This window comes from Suncus etruscus, chromosome 6 (assembly GCF_024139225.1).
Source record: "Suncus etruscus isolate mSunEtr1 chromosome 6, mSunEtr1.pri.cur, whole genome shotgun sequence".
Lineage (NCBI taxonomy): Eukaryota > Metazoa > Chordata > Mammalia > Eulipotyphla > Soricidae > Suncus > Suncus etruscus.
In genome coordinates, this window is record NC_064853.1 from 63,654,020 (window position 1) to 63,674,504 (window position 20,485).

Sequence of the window (20,485 nt, forward strand, 5' to 3'; positions counted from 1 at the left end):
TTTTGAGTCACACCCTGTGGTGCTTAAGGGTTATTCTTGGCTCTGCACTCAGAAATTGCTCTTGGCAGACTCGGGGACCATATGGGATGCTAGGGATTAAACCTAGGCAGTCCCAAGTTGGCCACATGCAAGGAAAATGCCCTAATGCTGTATGGCTCAGGCCCCAATGTTTTAGATTTTTTTTTTATTTAAACACCTTGATTACATACATGATTGTGTTTGGGTTTCAGTCATAAAAGGAACACCACCCATCACCAGTGCAACATTCCCATCACCCAAGTCCCAAATCTCCCTCCTCCCCACCCAACCCCCGCCTGTACCCTAAACAGGCTCTACATTTCCCTCATACATTCTCAATATTAGGACAGTTCAAAATGTAGTTATTTCTCTAACTAAACTCATCACTCTTTGGGGTGAGCTTCCTGAGGTGAGCTGGAACTTCCAGCTCTTTTCTCTTTTGTGTCTGAAATTTATTATTGCAAGAATGTCTTTCATTTTTCTTAAAACCCATAGATGAGTGAGACCATTCTGCGTTTTTCTCTCTCTCTCTGACTTATTTCACTCAGCATAATAGATTCTGTGTACATCCATGTATAGGAAAATTTCATGACTTCATCCCTCCTGACAGCTGCATAATATTCCATTGTGTATATGTACCACAGTTTCTTTAGCCATTCGTCTGTTGAAGGGCATCTTGGTTGTTTCCAGAGTCTTGCTATGGTAAATAGTGCTGCAATGAATATAGGTGTAAGGAAGGGATTTTTGTATTGTATTTTTGTGTTCTTAGGGTATATTCCTAGGAGTGGTATAGCTGGATCGTATGGGAGCTCGATTTCCAGTTTTTGGAGGAATCTCCATATTGCTTTCCATAAAGGTTGAACTAGACGGCATTCCCACCAGCAGTGGATAAGGGTTCCTTTCTCTCCACATCCCCGCCAGCACTGTTTGTTCTCATTCTTTGTGATGTGTGCCATTCTCTGTGGTGTGAGGTGGTATCTCATTGTTGTTTTGATTTGCATCTCTCTGATGATTGGTGATGTGGAGCATTTCTTCATGTGTCTTTTGGCCATTTGTATTTCTTCTTTGTCAAAGTGTCTGTTCATTTCTTCTCCCCATTTTTTGATGGGATTAGATGTTTTTTTCTTGTAAATTTCTGTCAGTGCCTTGTATATTTTGGAGATTAGCCCTTTGTCTGATGGGTATTGGGTGAATAGATTCTCCCACTCAGTGGGTGGCTCTTGAATCCTGGGCACTATTTCCTTTGAGGTGCAGAAGCTTCTCAACTTAATATATTCCCATCTGTTAATCTCTGTTTTCACTTGCTTGGAGAGTGCAGTTTCCTCCTTGAAGATGCCTGAAGTCTCAATGTCCTGGAGAGTTTTGCCTATGTGTTGTTCTATATATCTTATGGTTTGGGGTCGGATATCGAGGTCTTTAATCCATTTGGATTTTACCTTCATACATGATGTTAGCTGGGGGTCTGAGTTCAATTTTTTGCAAGTGGCTAGCCAGTTGTGCCAACACCACTTGTTGAAGAGGCTTTCCTTGCTCCATTTAGGATTTCCTGCTCCTTTATCAAAAATTAGGTGATTGTATGTCTGGGGAACATTTTCTGAGTATTCAAGCCTATTCCACTGATCTGAGGACCTGTCCTTATTCCAATACCATGCTGTTTTGATAACTATTGCTTTGTAGTAAAGTTTAAAGTTGGGGAAAGTAATTCCTCCCATATTCTTTTTCCCAATGATTGCTTTAGCTATTCGAGGGTGTTTATTGTTCCAAACAAATTTCAAAAGTGCCTGATCTACCTCTTTGAAGAATGTCATAGGTATCTTTAGAGGGATAGCGTTGAATCTGTATAACGCCTTGGGGAGTATTGCCATTTTGATGATGTTAATCCTGCCAATCCATGAGCAGGGTATGTGTTTCCATTTCCGTGTGTCCTCTCTTATTTCTTGGAGCAGAGTTTTATAGTTTTCCTTGTATGGGTCCTTCACATTTTTAGTCAAGTTGATTCCAAGATATTTGAGTTTGTGTGGCACTATTGTGAATGGGGTTGTTTTCTTAATGTCTATTTCTTCCTTATTACTATTGGTGTATAGAAAGGCCATTGATTTTTGTGTGTTAATTTTGTAGCCTGCCACCTTGCTATATGAGTCTATTGTTTCTAGAAGCTTTTTGGTAGAGTCTTTAGGGTTTTCTAAGTAGAGCATCATGTCATCTGCAAACAGTGAGAGCTTGACTTCTTCCTTTCCTATCTGGATTCCCTTGATATCTTTTTCTTGCCTAATCGCTATAGCAAGTACTTCCAGTGCTATGTTGAATAGGAGTGGTGAGAGAGGACAGCCTTGTCTTGTGCCAGAATTTAGAGGGAAGGCTTTTAGTTTTTCTCCATTGAGGATAATATTTGCCACTGGCTTGTGGTAGATGGCCTTCACTATATTGAGAAATGTTCCTTCCATTCCCATCTTGCTGAGAGTTTTGATCAAGAATGGGTGTTGGACCTTGTCAAATGCTTTCTCTGCATCTATTGATATAATCATGTGGTTTTTATTTTTCTTGTTGTTGATGTTGTGTATTATGTTGATAGATTTACGGATGTTAAACCATCCTTGCATTCCTGGGATGAAACCTACTTGATCGTAGTGGATGATCTTCTTAATGAGGTATTGAATCCTATTTGCCAGGATTTTGTTGAGGATCTTTGCATCTGCATTCATTAGCGATATTGGTCTGTAATTTTCTTTTTTCGTAGCATCTCTGTCTGGTTTAGGTATCAAGGTGATGTTGGCTTCATAAAAGCTATTTGGGAGTGTTTCCACTTGTTCAATTTCATGAAAGAGTCTTGCCAGGATTGGTAGTAGTTCCTCTTGGAAAGTTTGATAGAATTCATTAGTGAATCCATCTGGGCCTGGGCTTTTGTTTTTGGGCAGACTTTTGATTACCATTTTTATTTCATCAATGGTGATGGGGGTGTTTAGATATGCTACATCCTCTTCTTTCAACCGTGGAAGATTATAAGAGTCCAAGAATTTATCCATTTCTTCCAGGTTCTCATTTTTAGTGGCATAGAGTTTTTCAAAGTAGTTTCTGATTACCCTTTGAATCTCTGTCATATCAGTAGTGATCTCTCCTTTTTCATTCCTAATACGAGTTATCAAGTTTCTCTCTCTCTCTCTCTTTGTTAGGTTTGCCAGTGGTCTATCGATCTTGTTTATTTTTTCGAAGAACCAACTTCTGCTTTCGTTGATCTTTCGGATTGTTTTTTGGGTTTCCACTTCGTTGATTTCTGCTCTCAGCTTTGTTATTTCCTTCTGTCTTCCTATTTTTGGGTCCTTTTGTTGAGTACTTTCTAGTTCTATTAGCTGTGTCATTAAGCTACTCAGGTAAGCTCCTTCTTCCTTCCTGATGTGTGCTTGCAAAGCTATAAATTTTCCTCTCAGTACTGCTTTTGCTGTGTCCCATAAGTTCTGATAGTTTGTGTCTTTATTGTCATTTGTTTCCAGGAACCTTTTGATTTCCTTCTTGATTTCATCTCGGACCCACTGGTTATTGAGTATGAGGCTGTTTAACTTCCAGGTGTTAAAGTTTTTCTTCTGAGTCCCTTTGGAATTCACAAATAATTTCAGAGCCTTGTGGTCAGCGAAGGTAGTCTGCAAAATTTCTATCCTCTTGATATTATGGAGGTATGTTTTATGTGCCAGCATGTAGTCTATCCTGGAGAATGTCCCATGTACATTGGAGAAGAATGTGTATCCAGGTTTCTGGGGATGGAGTGTCCTATATATATCCACTAGGCCTCTTTCTTCCATTTCTCTCCTCAGGTCTAGTATATTCTTGTTGGGTTTCAGTCTGGTTGACCTATCCAGTGTTGACAAAGCAGTGTTGAGGTCCCCCACAATTATTGTGTTGTTATTGATATTGTTTTTCAGATTTGTCAACAGTTGTTTTAAATATTTTGCTGGCCCCTCATTTGGTGCATATATGTTTAGGAGAGTTATTTCTTCCTGCTCTACATACCCCTTGATTAATATAAAATATCCATCTTTGTCCCTTACAACCATCCTGAGTATAAAGTTTGCATTATCTGATATTAGTATGGCCACTCCAGCTTTTTTATGGGTGTTGTTTGCTTGGATAACTTTTCTCCAGCCTTTTATTTTGAGTCTATGTTTGTTCTGACTATTCAGGTGCGTTTCTTGTAGGCAGCAGAAGGTTGGATTGAGTTTTTTGATCCATTTATCCACTCTGTGTCTCTTAACTGGTGCATTTAGTCCATTGACGTTGAGAGAAAGAATTGTCCTGGGATTTAATGCCATCTTTATATCGAAATTTGGTGTGTCTTTTGGTCAGTCTTGTCTTAGATTAGGTCTTTCAGTTTTTCTCTTAAGACTGGTTTTGAGTCTGTAAAGTTTCTGAGCTGTTTTTTGTCTGTGAAACCATGTATTCTTCCGTCAAACAGGAAAGTGAGTTTTGCTGGGTACAGTATTCTAGGTGAAGCATTCATTTCATTCAGTCTTGTCACAATATCCCACCACTGCTTTCTGGCATTTAGTGTTTCTGGTGACAGTTCTGCTGTAAATCTCAAGGATGCTTGCTTGAATGTAATTTCCCCTTTTGATCTTGCTGTTTTCAGAATTCTGTCTCTATCTGTGGGATTTGTCATTGTGATTAGGATGTGTCTTGGGGTGGTTTGTCTTGGGTCTCTTTTGGTTGGTACTCTTCGAGCATGCAGGATTTGATCACATATATTCTTTAGCTCTGGGAGTTTCTCTTTAATGATGTTCTTGACCGTTGATTCTTCCTGGAAATTTTCTTCCTGGGTCTCTGGGACTCCAATGATTCTTAAGTTGTTTCTGTTGATCTTATCATAGACCTCTATTTTCATCTGTTCCCATTCTTTGACTAATTTTTCCATTGTCTGTTCATTTGTTTTAAGTTTTTTTTTCCAATCTCTCCTGTTGTATGGAATTGTTATGTATCTCATCTTCCACAGCACCAAGTCTATTCTCAGCTTCTGATACCCTGTCCCAGAGCTTATCCATTTTGTCATTCACTTCGTTTACTGACTTTTTCAGGCCTGTTATTTGACATGTTATTTCAGTTTGGAGTTTTGTGATTTCTGTCTTCATATTTTCTTGATTTTTATTAGTGTTCTGTTCTATTCTACTTATGGTTTCTTTGAGTTCTTTGAGTATATTCCATATTGCTACTCTAAAGTCCTTATCTGAGAGGTTGATTAGTTGGTTGGTCATTATCTGGTCATCAGAATTGTCATCTTCATTCTCTATGTCTGATGCTGGCCTGCATTGTTTCCCCATTGTCACACTTGTATTGTGGGTTTTTCTACGTGTTGTGGTGGTATTCATTGGTTATATGATGCAGGCAACTCACTTCTCTGGCTCCGCCCTTTCTGGATGGGCCGACTTGCCTCCAAGGTAGGGGAGTCCTCCGTGAATGAAGCCTCACACAGGATCAAATCTTAGGCCCAAGCACGCAGCAGAGAAGACAGTCTGGAGAGAAATTCTTGCTTCTGTGATCCAGTACAGTTCTTAGTGTGGTTTTTTTCTTCTTGTGATGGTGTTCTTTTTTTAGAAAGAGCGCACGGCTGCGTAGCGAAGTGGAGCTAAGTGCCTTCTGGAGCCTCTTTTCAGCCCACTATCAGGAGGTTTACGCAACAGGATAGCAGAGAGACACACACAGGCAGCACTCACAGTTTTTCACAGTCGGGCCCCACTGGTCAGGCGTAGTTTTCACTCGCTCGCTGGGCAGCTTCAGAATGCTGTATTTTTGGGGTTCACTTCCCAGGACTCTGAGGAGAGTCACTGGCTCGCTGGATAGCTTCCGAATGTAGTTTCTTTCGGGTTCGCTTCCCAGGGCTCTGAGGAGAGCTTCCAGAGTTCAGGAAAGACAGAGAAGGGTAGGACAGGGCTCCCTTCCGGTGCTCAGTTTCCTCAGAAGAAGCACAGCCGGGTGGAGACTCTGCAGGTAGAGCAATCAGCACTCTGCCTGGAGACCCCCACCTGCAGCCATTTCTTACTCACTCACTGGCTCGTTGGGTAGCTCCCCAATGTAGTTTCTTTGGGGTTCGCTTCCTAGGGCTCTGAGGAGAGCTTCCAGAGTTCAGGAAAGACAGAGAAGAGTAGGACAGGGCTCCCTTCAGGTGCTCAGTTTCTGGTTCGCTGGGTAGCTTCCAATTGTAGTTTCTTTGGGGTTCACTTCCCAGGGCTCTGAGGAGAGCTTCCAGAGTTCAGGAAAGACAGAGAAGGGTAGGACAGGGCTCCCTTCTGGTGCTCAGTTCCTCAGAAGAAGCACAGCCCAGTGGAGACTCTGCAGGTAGAGCAATCAGCACTCTGCCTGGAAACCCCCACCTGCAGCCATTTCTCACTCACTCACTGGCTCGCTGGGTAGCTCCCGAATGTAGTTTCTTTAGAGTTCGCTTCCCAGGGCTCTGAGGAGAGCTTCCAGAGTTCAGGAAAGACAGAGAAGAGTAGGACAGGGCTCCCTTCCGGTGCTCAGTTTCCTCAGAAGAAGCACAGCCCGGTGTAGAGTCTGCAGGTAGAGCAATCAGCACTCTGCCTGGAAACCCCCACATGCAGCCATTTCTCACTCACTCACTGGCTCGCTGGGTAGCTTCCGAATGTAGTTTCTTTGGGGTTCGCTTCCCAGGGCTCTGAGGAGAGCTTCCAGAGTTCAGGAAAGACAGAGAAGAGTAGGACAGGGCTCCCTTCCGGTGCTCAGTTCCTCAGAAGAAGCACAGCCCGGTGGAGATTCTGCAGGTAGAGCAGTCAGCACTCTGCCTGGAAACCCCCACCTGCAGCCATTTCTCACTCACTCACTGGCTCACTGGGTAGCTCCAGAATGTAGTTTCTTTGGGGTTCGCTTCCCAGGGCTCTGAGGAGAGCTTCCAGAGTTCAGGAAAGACAGAGAAGGGTAGGACAGGGCTCCCTTCCGGTGCTCAGTTCCTCAGAAGAAGCACAGCCCGGTGGAGATTCTGCAGGTAGAGCAGTCAGCACTCTGCCTGGAAACCCCCACCTGCAGCCATTTCTCACTCACTCACTGGCTCGCTGGGTAGCTTCCGAATGTAGTTTCTTTGGGGTTCGCTTCCCAGGGCTCTGAGGAGAGCTTCCAGAGTTCAGGAAAGACAGAGAAGAGTAGGACAGGGCTCCCTTCCGGTGCTCAGTTCCTCAGAAGCACAGCCCGGTGGAGATTCTGCAGGTAGAGCAGTCAGCACTCTGCCTGGAAACCCCCACCTGCAGCCATTTCTCACTCACTCCTGTTTTAGATTTTTTTGTTTAATTATTTTTAATTTATTTATTTCCAATCTGAATATTATTATTTCCATCCTAAGAAAGTTTTGGGATTCTTTTGCTTGCCTTTTTCTTGTAGCTTAATCTAATTCTTGGGATCATTTTTCCTCTCAGAAATGCTATGAACTTTGCTTTTAAAACAATTTTTGCTGTACTGCATATGTTCTTTCAACTTGTGTCATTTATTTGTCGGAATACATGTATTCATTCATATTGAGGAGTTCTTGATTTCTTCTTGATTTCTTTTGACCAGATCAGTAACAATTTATTTTTAATTCCAACTATTTGAGTTTTCATCTACTTTACTTTTTATCACCACCCCTTCATCTACTCTGATTGTGACTATTACCACTTTAAAAGTACCATGGTCTGAGATAATATAGAAATGATTTCTATCTTTTTTATTTGTGTCATACTATATGGCCTACCTTGTAAAATATCCATGTGCACTGAAGAATATGTATGGGATGTTTGGAATGAAGAACTCACATGTCTTTTAGACTAGTTTCTCTCATTTCTTTCTATAGGGGCAGCATTTTCATGATTGAGGTTTATTCTAGGTGATATATGTAGCAAGCACAAATGAGTGATAAAATCTCTTACTACGTTTTTTTGTAAATAGCTTTCTTCAGGTCTATTAGCAATTACTTTAAATGTCTTGACTGTCCATTATTAATGTGTATATATTGAGAAAACAAAACTTTGTATGAGATAGGGAAACCTTGGTCATTAAGCAGTGGCCCCCTTCTGTGCTTATAATCATTTCTCATTTGAAGTCTTTGCTATCTGATGTAAGCAGGTCTCCTCAGACTTTTTGGGTCATTTTTTGTATATAGGAAATTTTAGAGTCTTTGACTTTTAGTCTGTAGTTACTGTTCAAATGTGTTCTGTGCAGACAGCTGAACATTTGGTACAGTCTTTTGTTCCATCTTGCACTCAGTGATTCTTGCTTCAATAGTTCAGGCCACTGGCATTAAAGACAATTGGGATGAGGAAATTATGATAAATTTGAATAAACTATGAGTGTTTGTGAAATGATTCATGTATTTCAAGGAAAGTTCTTTAATATTTTTCTCAAAACTGACTTAAGACTATGAAATTCATAAACTTCTCTTGTCTTTGAAGCTTTGGTCCATTCTTTCAAATATTAATCCCTTTCTCTATAGAATACTTTTGGTGAGGTGTCTATTTCTTTTCTTTTTTTCACATTTCCCCATTATTCTCTCCTGTTGTGCAGCCTTATTTGATAAATTGGTTAAGAATCATTATGAATTTTTTTGTAAAATTATTCTTTGATTTTGGTGTCTTCAGTGTTGATTTGTGTCTTTGTTTTTTTGATCAGAATGTGTCCTAGAGTTTTTCTGACCATGTCATTTTTGCTGTAGTTTTGGACCTAGGATCATATGCTCCTCACATTTGTGAAATATTTATTATTTCTTTGACTATCAGTTCTTCACTGATCTCTTCTTCCTGTTCTACAAGCATTGCTATGATATTTGCTTTATTTATCTTTATTTATTTCATCCCATAATTATCTGGTAATTGTTTATTTTTCTTTATTTTTTCCCAACTTCTGATTTTCTGGAGATTTCCTGTCTACACTATCAAGATTCATTGTCCTCAGATGATGCCACTATGCTGCTGAGTCCTTTCACTAAATTTTCTTATTATTGTTTTGTAGTCATGATCTTTACTTCTATTCTTTCTTTTTTGTTGTTGTTGTTTTTTTGTTTTTGTTTTTGGGTCACACCCTGTGATGCTCAGGTGTTACTCCTGGCTATGCACTCAGAAATTGCTCCTGGCTTGGGGAAACCATTGGAACACTGGTATATTGAACCACGGTCCATCCAAGGTCAGCACATGCAAGGCAAATGCTCTATTGCTTGCACCACCGCTTCAGCCCCACTTCTCTTCTTTCTGATTGAAATTTTCTCCTTCCTTTTTTGTGAGTTAATTATTGTAAAAAAAAAAACAAAAACAACTTTGCTTTGTTACTCTTATTAAACATTACTACTATGAAATTTTAAAAAATAAATCCACATCCGTGAATTTGCAGAATACATGATACTGGTAGAATATTATGGACTGTTCTCTACAAATATTAAATTTTATGGATTTTAAAGCTGCTGCATTTCCATATGTCCTAATGACTTATTGGACAGGGTTCTGTTTTTGTAACCCCAAAGGCAAAGTGTCTTACCTTTGCCTTTTTCATTTTAGTTGTTTAGTTTGAGTTTTGGGTTTCCATGGTCCAGAGAATTTTGACTCTCATTAGCTCATGTTTTAATATCTACCACAGAGGCAGGAAGGGAGACCACACAGAGGAGGGTAAGAGGGAAACTGTGGGCAATGGTGGCAGGGAATATGCACTGATAAAGGGAATTGTACATCATATAACTGAAACTCAACCATGAACAACTTTGTAACTATGTAGCTCAGAGTGACTCAATTAAATATTTTTCTTTTTTGTTTGTTTTAAGAAAACAACAGGAAAAAAAATCAGCATTGGGGGTTGGAGTGTATTGAGTAACTATCTTCATCATTCTCTGGTGCCACCTAGTGTCAGAAACCTTGACCTGAGATGCTTCTCAAAATGTCTACCCCCAACGTTAACAAACTTTCTGATACTTCTTTTACTACTTTCATTCTTTTTCTTTCTTTCTTCCTTTCTTCCTTTCTTCCTTCCTTCCTTCCTTCCTTTCTTTCTTTCTTTCTTTCTTTCTTTCTTTCTTTCTTTCTTTCTTTCTTTCTTTCTTTTTTCTTTCTTTCTTTCTTGCTTTCTTTCCTTCTTTCTTCCTCCTTCCTTTTTCTTTCTTTCTCTCTTTCTCTCTTTCTTTCTTTCTTTCTTTCTTTCTTTCTTTCTTTCTTTCTTTCTTTCTTTCTTTCTTTCTTTCTTTCTTTCTTTCTTTCTTTCTTTCTTTCTTCTTTTTTCTTATTTTCTTTCCTTCTTTCTTCCTCCTACCTTTTTCTTTCTTTCTCTCTTTCTCTCTTTCTTTCTTTCTATCTTTCTTTCTTTCTTCTTTCTTCCTTTCCTTTCTTTTTCTTTCTTCTTTCTCTTCTTTTTCTCTTTCTCTCTCTTTCTTTCTTCTTTCTTTCTTTTTCTTACTTCTTTCTCTTCTTTTTCTCTTTCTCTCTTTCTTTCTTCTTTTTCTTTTTCTTTCTTTCTTTCTTTCTTTCTTTCTTTCTTTCTTTCTTTCTTTCTTTCTCTCTTTTACTTTCTTCTTCCTCTCTCTCTTTCTTCTTTCTTTCTTTTTCTTTCTTCTTTCTCTCTCTTTCTTCTTTCTTTCTCTCTCTTCTTTCTTTCTTTCTTTCTTTTTTCTTTCTTTCTTTCTTTCTTTCTTTTGCTTTCTTTTTCTCTCTTTCTATCTTCCTTTCTTCATTCCTTCCTTCCTTCCTTCCTTCCTTCCTTACATCCTTCCTTTCTTCCTTTCTTCCTTCCTTCCTTCCATCCTTCCTTCCTTCCATCCTTCCTTCCTTCTTTCCTTCCTTCTTTCTTTTTCTTTCTTTCCTTCCTTCTTTCTTTCTTTCTCTCTCTTTTTCTTCCTTTATTCTTTCTTTCTTTCTTTCTTTCTTTCTTTCTTTCTTTCTTTCTTTCTTTCTTTCTTTCTTTCTGTCTGTCTTTCTTCTTTCTTTCTTTCTTTCTTTCTTTCTTCTTTCTTCTTTCTTTCCTTTCTTTTTCTTTCTTCTTTCTCTTCTTTTTCTCTTTCTCTCTCTTTCTTTCTTCTTTCTTTCTTTTTCTTACTTCTTTCTCTTCTTTTTCTCTTTCTCTCTTTCTTTCTTCTTTCTTTCTTTTTCTTTCTTTCTTTCTTTCTTTCTTTCTTTCTTTCTTTCTTTCTTTCTTTCTCTCTTTTACTTTCTTCTTTCTCTCTCTTTCTTCTTTCTTTCTTTTTCTTTCTTCTTTCTCTCTCTTTCTTCTTTCTTTCTCTCTCTTCTTTCTTTCTTTCTTTCTTTTTTCTTTCTTTCTTTCTTTCTTTCTTTTGCTTTCTTTTTCTCTCTTTCTATCTTCCTTTCTTCATTCCTTCCTTTCTTCCTTCCTTCCTTCCATCCTTCCTTCCTTTCTTCCTTTCTTCCTTCCTTCCTTCCATCCTTCCTTCCTTCCATCCTTCCTTTCTTTCTTCCTTCCTTCCATCCTTCCTTCCTTCTTTCTTCCTTCTTTCCTTCCTTCCTTCTTTCTTTTTCTTTCTTTCCTTCCTTCTCTTTCTTTCTTTCTCTCTCTTTCTTTTTCTTCCTTCCTTTCTTCCTTCCTTCCTTCCTTCCTTCCTTCCTTTCTTTCTTTCTTTCTTTCTTTCTTCCTTCCTTCCTTCCTTCCTTCCTTCCTTCCTTCCTTCCTTCCTTCCTTCCTTTCTTTCTTCCTTTCTTCCTTTCTTTCTTTCTTCTTTCTTTCTTCTCTTTTTTCTTTCTTTCTTTTCTTTCTTTCTTTCTTTCTTTCTTTCTTTCTTTCTTTCTTTCTTTCTTTCTTTCTTTCTTTCTTTCTTCCTTCCTTCCTTCCTTCCTTCCTTCTTTCTTTTTCTTTCTTTCCTTCCTTCTCTTTCTTTCTTTCTCTCTCTTTCTTTTTTCTTCCTTTCTTTCTTGCTTTCTTTCCTTCTTTCTTCCTCCTTCCTTTTTCTTTCTTTCTCTCTTTCTCTCTTTCTCTCTCTCTTTCTCTCTCTCTTTCTTTCTTTCTTTCTTTCTTTCTTTCTTTCTTTCCTTTCTTTCTTTCTTTCTTTTCTTTTTCTTTCTCTTTCTCTCTTTCTCTCTTTCTCTCTCTCTTTCTTTCTTTCTTTCTTTCTTTCTTTCTTTCTTTCTTTCTTTCTTTCTTTCTTTCTTTCTTTCTTTCTTTCTTTCTTTCTTTCTTTCTTTCTTTCTTTCTTTCTTTCTTTCTTTCTTTCTTTCTTTCTTTCTTTCTTTCTTTCTTTCTTGGTTCCTGAGGACACTTTATCTGTTTCTTGACTACACTAGTTCATAGGCACCCTGAATATAAAGACAAGATTAAATTATGATCACGATTTGGCATTGCCTAAAAAAAATAATAACACCACACTTAAAGATAACAAGAAAAATATATTTACAACAAAACTTTGAAGTATGTCAACTAGAAAGCAGGTTGGGAGATCAGAAAATGGAAATAATTTAGGGACCCTTTATGAGGATAGTTAACACTGGTGGTGAAAGTGATGTTGGAATAACGTATGACTGAAACTCTTTTAAGAGCAAATTTGTAAGTAAAGATCTTATAATAAACTATTTAAAATATTAAAAAATGCTTAATATTTTGAAACAAATAGGCAATCATTTAAATTTTTTCTGAAGCCCTTTTCAAATATTATTTATTATTTAACTTAATTTAAATATTCTTAATATTTTTCTAAAATAATAACTTCAATAAAACTTTATTGTATTATGTGGAAGACTCTTAATATAAATTTTTCTGATATTAGATAAAATTCAACAATATATTCTTATTACAAAGTTAAATAATTTTCAGTAAGATATTATTACTTAACTATCAATAAGTAGAAAAATAAATATATAAACAAAAGAGTTATATAATGAATAATGCTTAGTACTGCAGGTTTATAGATTTAACACTTCAGAGTATATAGTTGTTTACAAGTTAGAAGCCATATAATAGATAGACATTTAAAATGGGAAAGAAAAATTGTGTATAAGAAAAAGAAAAAGAGAACACAGAAATAACTTTTAAAATACAAAAATCAGTTTATGAAAAGTATTTATGTTGATTCTAAATAAACAAAAATTATAAAATAATGGCAATATAAGGAGAGTTAAATATATAAGATGTGAGAGAGTTCTAAGAGTCTATAACATTTTTATCACGTTCTTATACATATTTGAAAGTTTATTAAGGGTAATATTTTTATTCTTTTTAGTTTTTCTTTTATCTTTTGTTTTAGTTTTTGGGTCACACCCTCTGACTCTCGGGGGCTACTCCTGGCTTTGTGCTCAGAAATCAATCCTGGCTTGGGGGACCATATGGGACGCGGGGGGATCGAACCGTGGTCTGTCCTAGGTCAACCACGTGCAAAGTTACCTTGTACCTACCCTAACTCTGCACCACTCTGACCCCTATTTTTGCTTTTATCTTTATTTTTATAATGAAGTAATACTTTATAGTATTGCAGGGTTTTATTATGTGCATCACTGACAATCTACATGTATATACTACATTAAGTTCAAATCCTTTACCACAAATATGTTCAGTCTATAGATTTTTTTCTAAGAGTCACAAATTAAATTTTTTGTCACATCGGGCTGTACTCAGGGACTTCTACTGGCTCTGTACTTGCATTGCCCTTAGTATTAAATCTGGGTCAGTTGCATGTCAGGAAATCTCTTTGCCTATTGATCTGTCTCTAATATATTTTTTAGTAACTAATTTTGTAGAAGCTAAAATAGGGAGTGATTAGAGGCAGTAAGTTTAATAGGTAAAGTGCTATAAAAATCCCAGCAAAAATTACAACGTTTTATTTTTTATTCTGTAAATGTCATTTACTGAAGTCAGAGACTTTTAAATTAAAATTCAGTCAAACACAGGTAAAAACAGGGAGATTAAAAGTGTAAAGATTTGAGTGTTTCTATGAATGAACTTAATCAAAAGTCATTATATATGCACATTGATAACTCTATAAAGCACTGTTATTGGGTAATATAAAATCTTTTTTTTTTTTTTCATTTACTTTCCTTTACTCATTATTCCAAGATTAGTGTTTGCTCTTGGGTAGAGTTAAATTATAAATTGTCACATATAAAATTCTTAGATCAGCAGTAAGTCTAAGAATCATGATTAATATAACTTAAATCCCATTTGACTGATTGCCTTTAGTTTTTCTAAGTATTTTTATTTTAAAACTCTGAGGCATTTATAGATTCAGAGTTTGGTTTTCTTACTTATCTTAAAGTGTGTCTTTAGAAAGTTAGTTCAATGGACTGGAATGCAAACTTTGTAAATAGATGCCCTGGATTTGATTTCTATCTCCTTAAATTTTCTGAATTAAATTTCCAGGCAAAATCCAGAAGTACCATTGTTGAAAATGAAATGATGAAATTGACATATATTAATCATGCTTTCATGCTTCTGCTTCTGTGAATCATGCTTCTGCTCACGGGTTTTGTTTAAAGTTTAACTAGAGCCCCAAAGCCTGAACAATAGACAAGACATACCAGGAGAGCCCAAGCCTCAAAACTCGGACAAAGGTCAGAATCTAGTCAGCTAAGAATGCTTGCCTTTGACATTTATTTAACTAGGTATTGTTCTAGGTAAACCGTCAAACAAACATAAAAATAGTTAAAGGGGCAATAAACTGATGTACATGAAGTTCAGGTGAGATGGGAGAGGATGTTTGTGGGAACTATTGCTTCAAAATTGTTGCATTTTCTCTTAATGATTTATTGAATGATGTATGAAACATCTCAACAACTTATAAAAAACTGTGTGTGACTGACATGTTAAAGTGTGTTTTCTAAAGAAGTGTGGAAACAGTTTTATAGTTTTAGTAAGTAATCGTAATTTTATAAGTTTATTAGGTAATAGATGTGATTTAAATAGGATTAACCATGCTATTAGCTTCTTATTTTGCTTGCTTTTAAGGAATTTTAAGTTGAATTCCTGGAACCAGTCCTTAAGGGCAGCCGCATCCCCTCCCCTAGCTCACCCTTAAGATAATCATAAAGAGCATTACAGCACAAGATATCTTAGAAGGTCACAAAAGGGAGGGACCAAAATGACCTAGTGAGGTATAGCAGGTGGTCCTTGAAAGGGATAACTACATGTGTTTACCTGAAGGAGTAACTAATTACTAACCTAAAGAACACAGAGCAGGACCCACCCAGAGACCACTTGGAGGATCCAACTCATATATTTTTATACCCTCAGAATGAGGGCTAGGGTGGGTGACATCAAAAGGGGTCTGGAAGAGTTAAGTTTCAGCTTGCATTATTGGCTGTTTTGACTTTTAACACTTGTGTGAACCTATGAAATGTTTAAAGTTTGTAACATATGAATTGCCCTAAAAATCTGGGGATTTTAAGGCTCGGGGTTCCACTGCTAACTGAACCTGCTGTGACAGGAAGGAAGTGGTGGACCCCAGAGCTTTGGACAAATAAACCTTGTGCTGCTTATTCCATCTCTGAAGGTTCGTGGTCTTCATTGAGGCAGTGGGTTTTCCCAGAGACTTGAGAACACTGGATTTTACCCTTGGCTACCCTGGTCCCTGGGCTTTAATAGACCCTTTAAACTTAGGTGGTCTTGACATTAAATACTAACATAATGATTTTTATTTTTTAATTAAGTTAACACTTCCCTACAAAAAGCAGCTGATGCAGCTAACAGACACAATTTCCCAAATTTTGAGAAGTCCCAGTTAATCATTAAATTGTTTCTCTGAACCATAGAGCCCTGGAAACTGAAGAAGATACTCTTTTACTTTTCACCCAAACATAATTATTAGATATTGTCATACTGTATTATTTCACAATTTAAAAAGGTTGAAAATATTTGGATCCACAATTTAGGAATTCTTAAATTTCTGAGAGATATAACAAGCATCCAGAGTCACATGCAAAAACTCCTGAAATATCTAATGCCAAATATGCTTTGTGGGCAGATTCTATCATCCATAAATGCCAGTAGTATGAATTTGGTTAAATAATTTTCCTCATACACAGACACATGTATTAGCCACTTCTTAAAAATTTGATTTATGTCTATTTGTATTTATGAAAGACTGACATAGTTATCTGTTTAACTTTAAAACAAATTTGAAGAGAATATTATTTTCTCCACTGACAGCAATCAAAATCAAAACAAGCATTCAGGATTTGTTACTCACACAGTAGTATGTAAAACTAACAGCAAGAAAGACACATTTAAACTCTTTACCCTGAAGTTACATTATGCAGATTATGTACTTATCATACTAGTTCTTCTTTTTATGTATGTTAATGTTGCTTTGTGTTAGACTTGGTGTTATTTAGTATGGTTTGGCAGAGAGGTTTGGGGTGGTGATTTTACACACAATTTAGTATATTTGCTTCTGCATTTTCAATTTTTTTTAACTTAAAGTTTTTACAAGAAGATCAGACTTACTGGGAACATAAAGTTGCTTTTTTGTTTGTTTGTTTTTATTTCTTTGTTGAGAGCAATTGTCATTGAAAACACATTGCATAATTAATAATCAGTGAGTTCCTGGCTTGTGCATCACATATATTACATATCTTCAAAAAAGGAAAATGCCTTACAGCATATAATCACTTTATTTTTCTGGTTAAATATAAATGAACAACTGATCAATTAATTTTATAAACAAGATTTTACTATGTGGCACTTATTCAGATTTACAAAGCAATATACTAATTCTTAGAAAATTAGGAAAATTTTATCACAGTAGCAATCAAACACACAAACTTGGCAAAAATTAAAAAGTATTAAAATTGTTAAAACTAATGAATGAGGTCAAGAGAAATGATTACATCTAACATCAATATAGTAAAGAGAAACGTATGTTTAATTACCTTCCAGCAAAAAGAAGAGTAGAGAGATAAAAAAGATAAGTAACAAACCTTCATTCATTCCTCTTCTTATCTGGAATTCATTTTCCCTGTCTAGGATGAGTGAATATAGAGGAAAAGAATCTTTCACATTCTATGAATTAAGACAAGTTTTGATTAATTATTAGGTTCTGAAGACTGAAAAAGTTACCTCAATCATCCTCACAAGCTAAGTATATCCTCTTCTTTTAAAAGTGAAGAGTAAGTGGAGATGTGGTGGTTTATTGGTGAAGAGAAGCAGAAGTATCAATAGCACTTCACTGACCAGAGTGATAGCACAGCCAGAAGGCATTTTCCATGCAAGCTATCAACTTGGGATGAACCTGGGTTCATTTCTGAGCGCAGAACAGGAGTAACCCCTGAACACCACCTGGTGTGGCCCAAACACCCCCCCACCAAAAAAATTCCCAATGGTACTTTAAATAATAGTACCTGAAGTAAACATTTCTAATTTTCTAATTAGAAAATATGACAGAGGAGTCGATTTATATTGCTACCTTTTAAAATTCTTTGACATGTATTATTATACTACTGAAATAACATAACCATCATCTATTTTACTATATGAATAGTTAGATCAAAGATATGCTATAATTTTAATAACTCTTTTTATGAAAAATTAATGTTTTACTTTCTACTATAATAGTAATAGTAATAGATGTGAAATAGTGGTTAAATGATTAATTTGCCAATTTACATAGCTAATAACTACTGGGAAGTTTTTTGAAGTATAAGCGATCAACTCTGTACAAAGTACAAAGTATCAAAAACAAAGTTGGAAATTCAGATTTTAATCAAATGTAGAAAAATATGTGTTTCATGAAAATTTCAAGCTGAAAATTAATTTAAAAAATAACATGAGGCTTTTCAGCTGTGACGGGCTCCCCTCGAGAAGATGCCTCTCTTCAAGGCTCTCCTTCACCCCTCGCCAAAGGAAGAGAAGCGGAGGCACAAGAGGAGGCTGGTGCAGAGCCCCAACTCCTACTTCATGGACGTCAAGTGCCCAGGATACTATAAAATCACCACCGTTTTCAGCCATGCACAGACGGTAGTTTTGTGTGTGGGTTGTTCCACTGTCCTCTGCCAGCCTACAGGAAGAAAAGCAAGGCTGATAGAAGGAGGCTCCTTCAGACGGAAGAAGCTCTAAAATCTCTCTGAATCAAGATGAATGAGAAATCATTCCAATAAACACATTTTGGATTTAAAAAAAAAGTAAAATGAGAATTAATTCTAAGTTATGTGTAGAACACATCTTTGGAATATACCTAGATATGGAGAAAAAAAAAAGGCTGGATTTAATGAAGAAACAAAATATAATCAGGAAAATTTTACACACACACACACACATTTTTGTTTTGTTTTGTTTTGTTTTGTTTTTCGGACCACACCCTTTTGATGCTCAGGGGTTATTCCTGGATAAGCACTCAGAAATTGCCCCGGGCTTGGGGGGACCATATGGGACCCCGGGGGATCGAACCACGGTCCTTCCTTGGCTAGCGCTTGCAAGGCAGACACCTTACCTCTAGCACCACCTCACAGCCCCTACACATATTTTAAAAGGGATTTCATTGCTATAACAATGAAGAAGCCAGTGGAGAATAGAAAGGAGGGAAATAAGGTATTAACAATATTCAAAATAATAAACAGTATCACTACTTTTAATTACATTTAAAAGAACAAATATAAAATGTTAATATAATAAAATTATAAAATATACTTTTTCAGGATTATCAAGGTGACCAACCATGGGTTAAGAGAATATGAACAGCCAAAACTTTTGAAACTACAGAGACACATAAGATATATATATATATATATATATATATATATATATATATATACACACAGTATATATTAGAATACTGATATTAAAATTGCCAAGAGAAAACCTTAAGTCAAAGCATCTCTCACTTAAAGAAGCTAATATTTTTTACTTGTCTGTAGAAAACAAGTCAATATAACCAGATACTACATAAGATATAGTGGAAGACAATGAACTTAATTATATAATGAAGGTAGAGAGTTCCAGATAAATTAATTTAGCATGTTTCTTGTTAAAATGGTATTTTACAAGGAAGTGCACAAAAGGATGTAGAAAAAGCTAAGCAGAATTACCATATTTTGGTCAAGCAAACAATTCATTATTTTAGTATAAAATATACTATTTAATATAAAAATGTTACATTTTGCAACTGTAAAATTATATATTGAAAAATGTATGCTTACATCAAGGTTATAAGTAGATCATAACAAAAATCTATTTTAAAAAGAGGTTTATAGTCACCGTTATTTTTATGAGTTTGCACAGTGACTTGGTATCTACCCTAAGGGTCCAAAAATTTATTCATCCAAGATATTTGTGCTCCTATTCTCACTGGAGCACTATTCACAGTAGCCACACTATAGAAACCACCCAAGTGTCTAAAAACAGATGAGTGAATAAAGAAATTACACTACATACAATCAAGAAAATATGACTCGGCTCTAATATGAAAATATGTGATTTTCTGCTTCATGGGTATATCTGGATAATATGCTGTCAAGTTAGAAAATGATCTCTCTCATACCTGGGATATAAAGAAATTTAGTAAGAAAATAACAACTGCCCAAAGGCAACATAAACAAGTGGGATTTAGTAAGAATTGGTGAAAGATATCCAATTGAGATAAGATGGAGAATTCTGAAACAATGATGGGGCCAGGCCAGAGAAGCTGACACTAGTTAGTATTTGATGTGATGCTTCAGCAGTTTATGCATTAAACTTAACAGAGAATAGTATTGTAAATTAGAAAATAAATATATAAAAATATATTACATGGTATGGTATTTTATATCGTAAATTATTTTAAATACTTATATCTTTACTTTATTGGACATTTCAGTTGGTATACTATAGCATTATATGGATACCTTCTAATTTTCTTTCCCTATAACATTTTTCAAAATGTTTTTTATTGAATGGATAGTTTTTAATCATGAAGTAAACTAATAAACTTTAAAAAATAAATGGAATATATAATTTATATATATATATTTAGATTGTTCTGTCTCAGCCCAGATCTTTTTGAATCATTTAAATTTTTCTCAAAGTGCAACTTTTTATTTTTACCTCCATATGTTGTTTTAAGTTTTTCAAATAATTTTAAATAAACATTAAAAATAAACATTAAAATTATAAAAAAAACTCAAAAGCATTTTTGGAAATTATAGTACAGTTTAGTTATTCATAGATTGAAATTAGAAAGCAAGTTTCCCAATTAATATTATAAGAATGTATAACTATCACTGTTGAGGTTCAAAGGGAAAAAGAAATAGAGACAAATGCAAGGCAAATGTCATTAGCACTGTGCTATAGCTCCTGCCCTGGTCTCCTGCCCTGATCTTTCTTTTATTTCCTTCTTTCCTTCTTTCCTTCTTTCCTTCTTTCCTTCTTTCTTTCCTTCTTTCCTTCTTTCCTTTTCTTTCCTTCTTTCCTTCTTTCTTTCTTTCTTTCTTTCTTTCTTTCTTTCTTTCTTTCTTTCTTTCTTTCTTTCTTTCTTTCTTTCTTTCTTTCTTTCTTTCTTTCTTTCTTCTTTCTTTCTTTCTCTTTTCTTTCTTTCTTTCTTTCTTTTTTCTTTATTTATTTCTTC

General features: G+C 35.8%; 1 protein-coding gene across 1 annotated transcript; it reads left to right on the forward strand.

Annotated features, from left to right (window-relative positions):
* Positions 1-17,751: 17,751 nt before the first annotated feature.
* LOC126010868 (40S ribosomal protein S27-like) lies at positions 17,752-18,074 on the forward strand. The gene has a single exon (XM_049774486.1). It carries the CDS (start codon positions 17,752-17,754, stop codon positions 18,001-18,003), a length of 252 nt encoding a protein of 83 aa, XP_049630443.1. The 3' UTR covers positions 18,004-18,074.
* The last annotated feature ends 2,411 nt before the right edge of the window (positions 18,075-20,485 follow it).

Coding starts and splice junctions, on each gene's coding strand:
- LOC126010868 (XM_049774486.1), top strand. CDS start 17,752: ATGCCTCTCTTCAAGGCTCTCCTTCACCCCTCGCCAAAGGAAGAGAAG.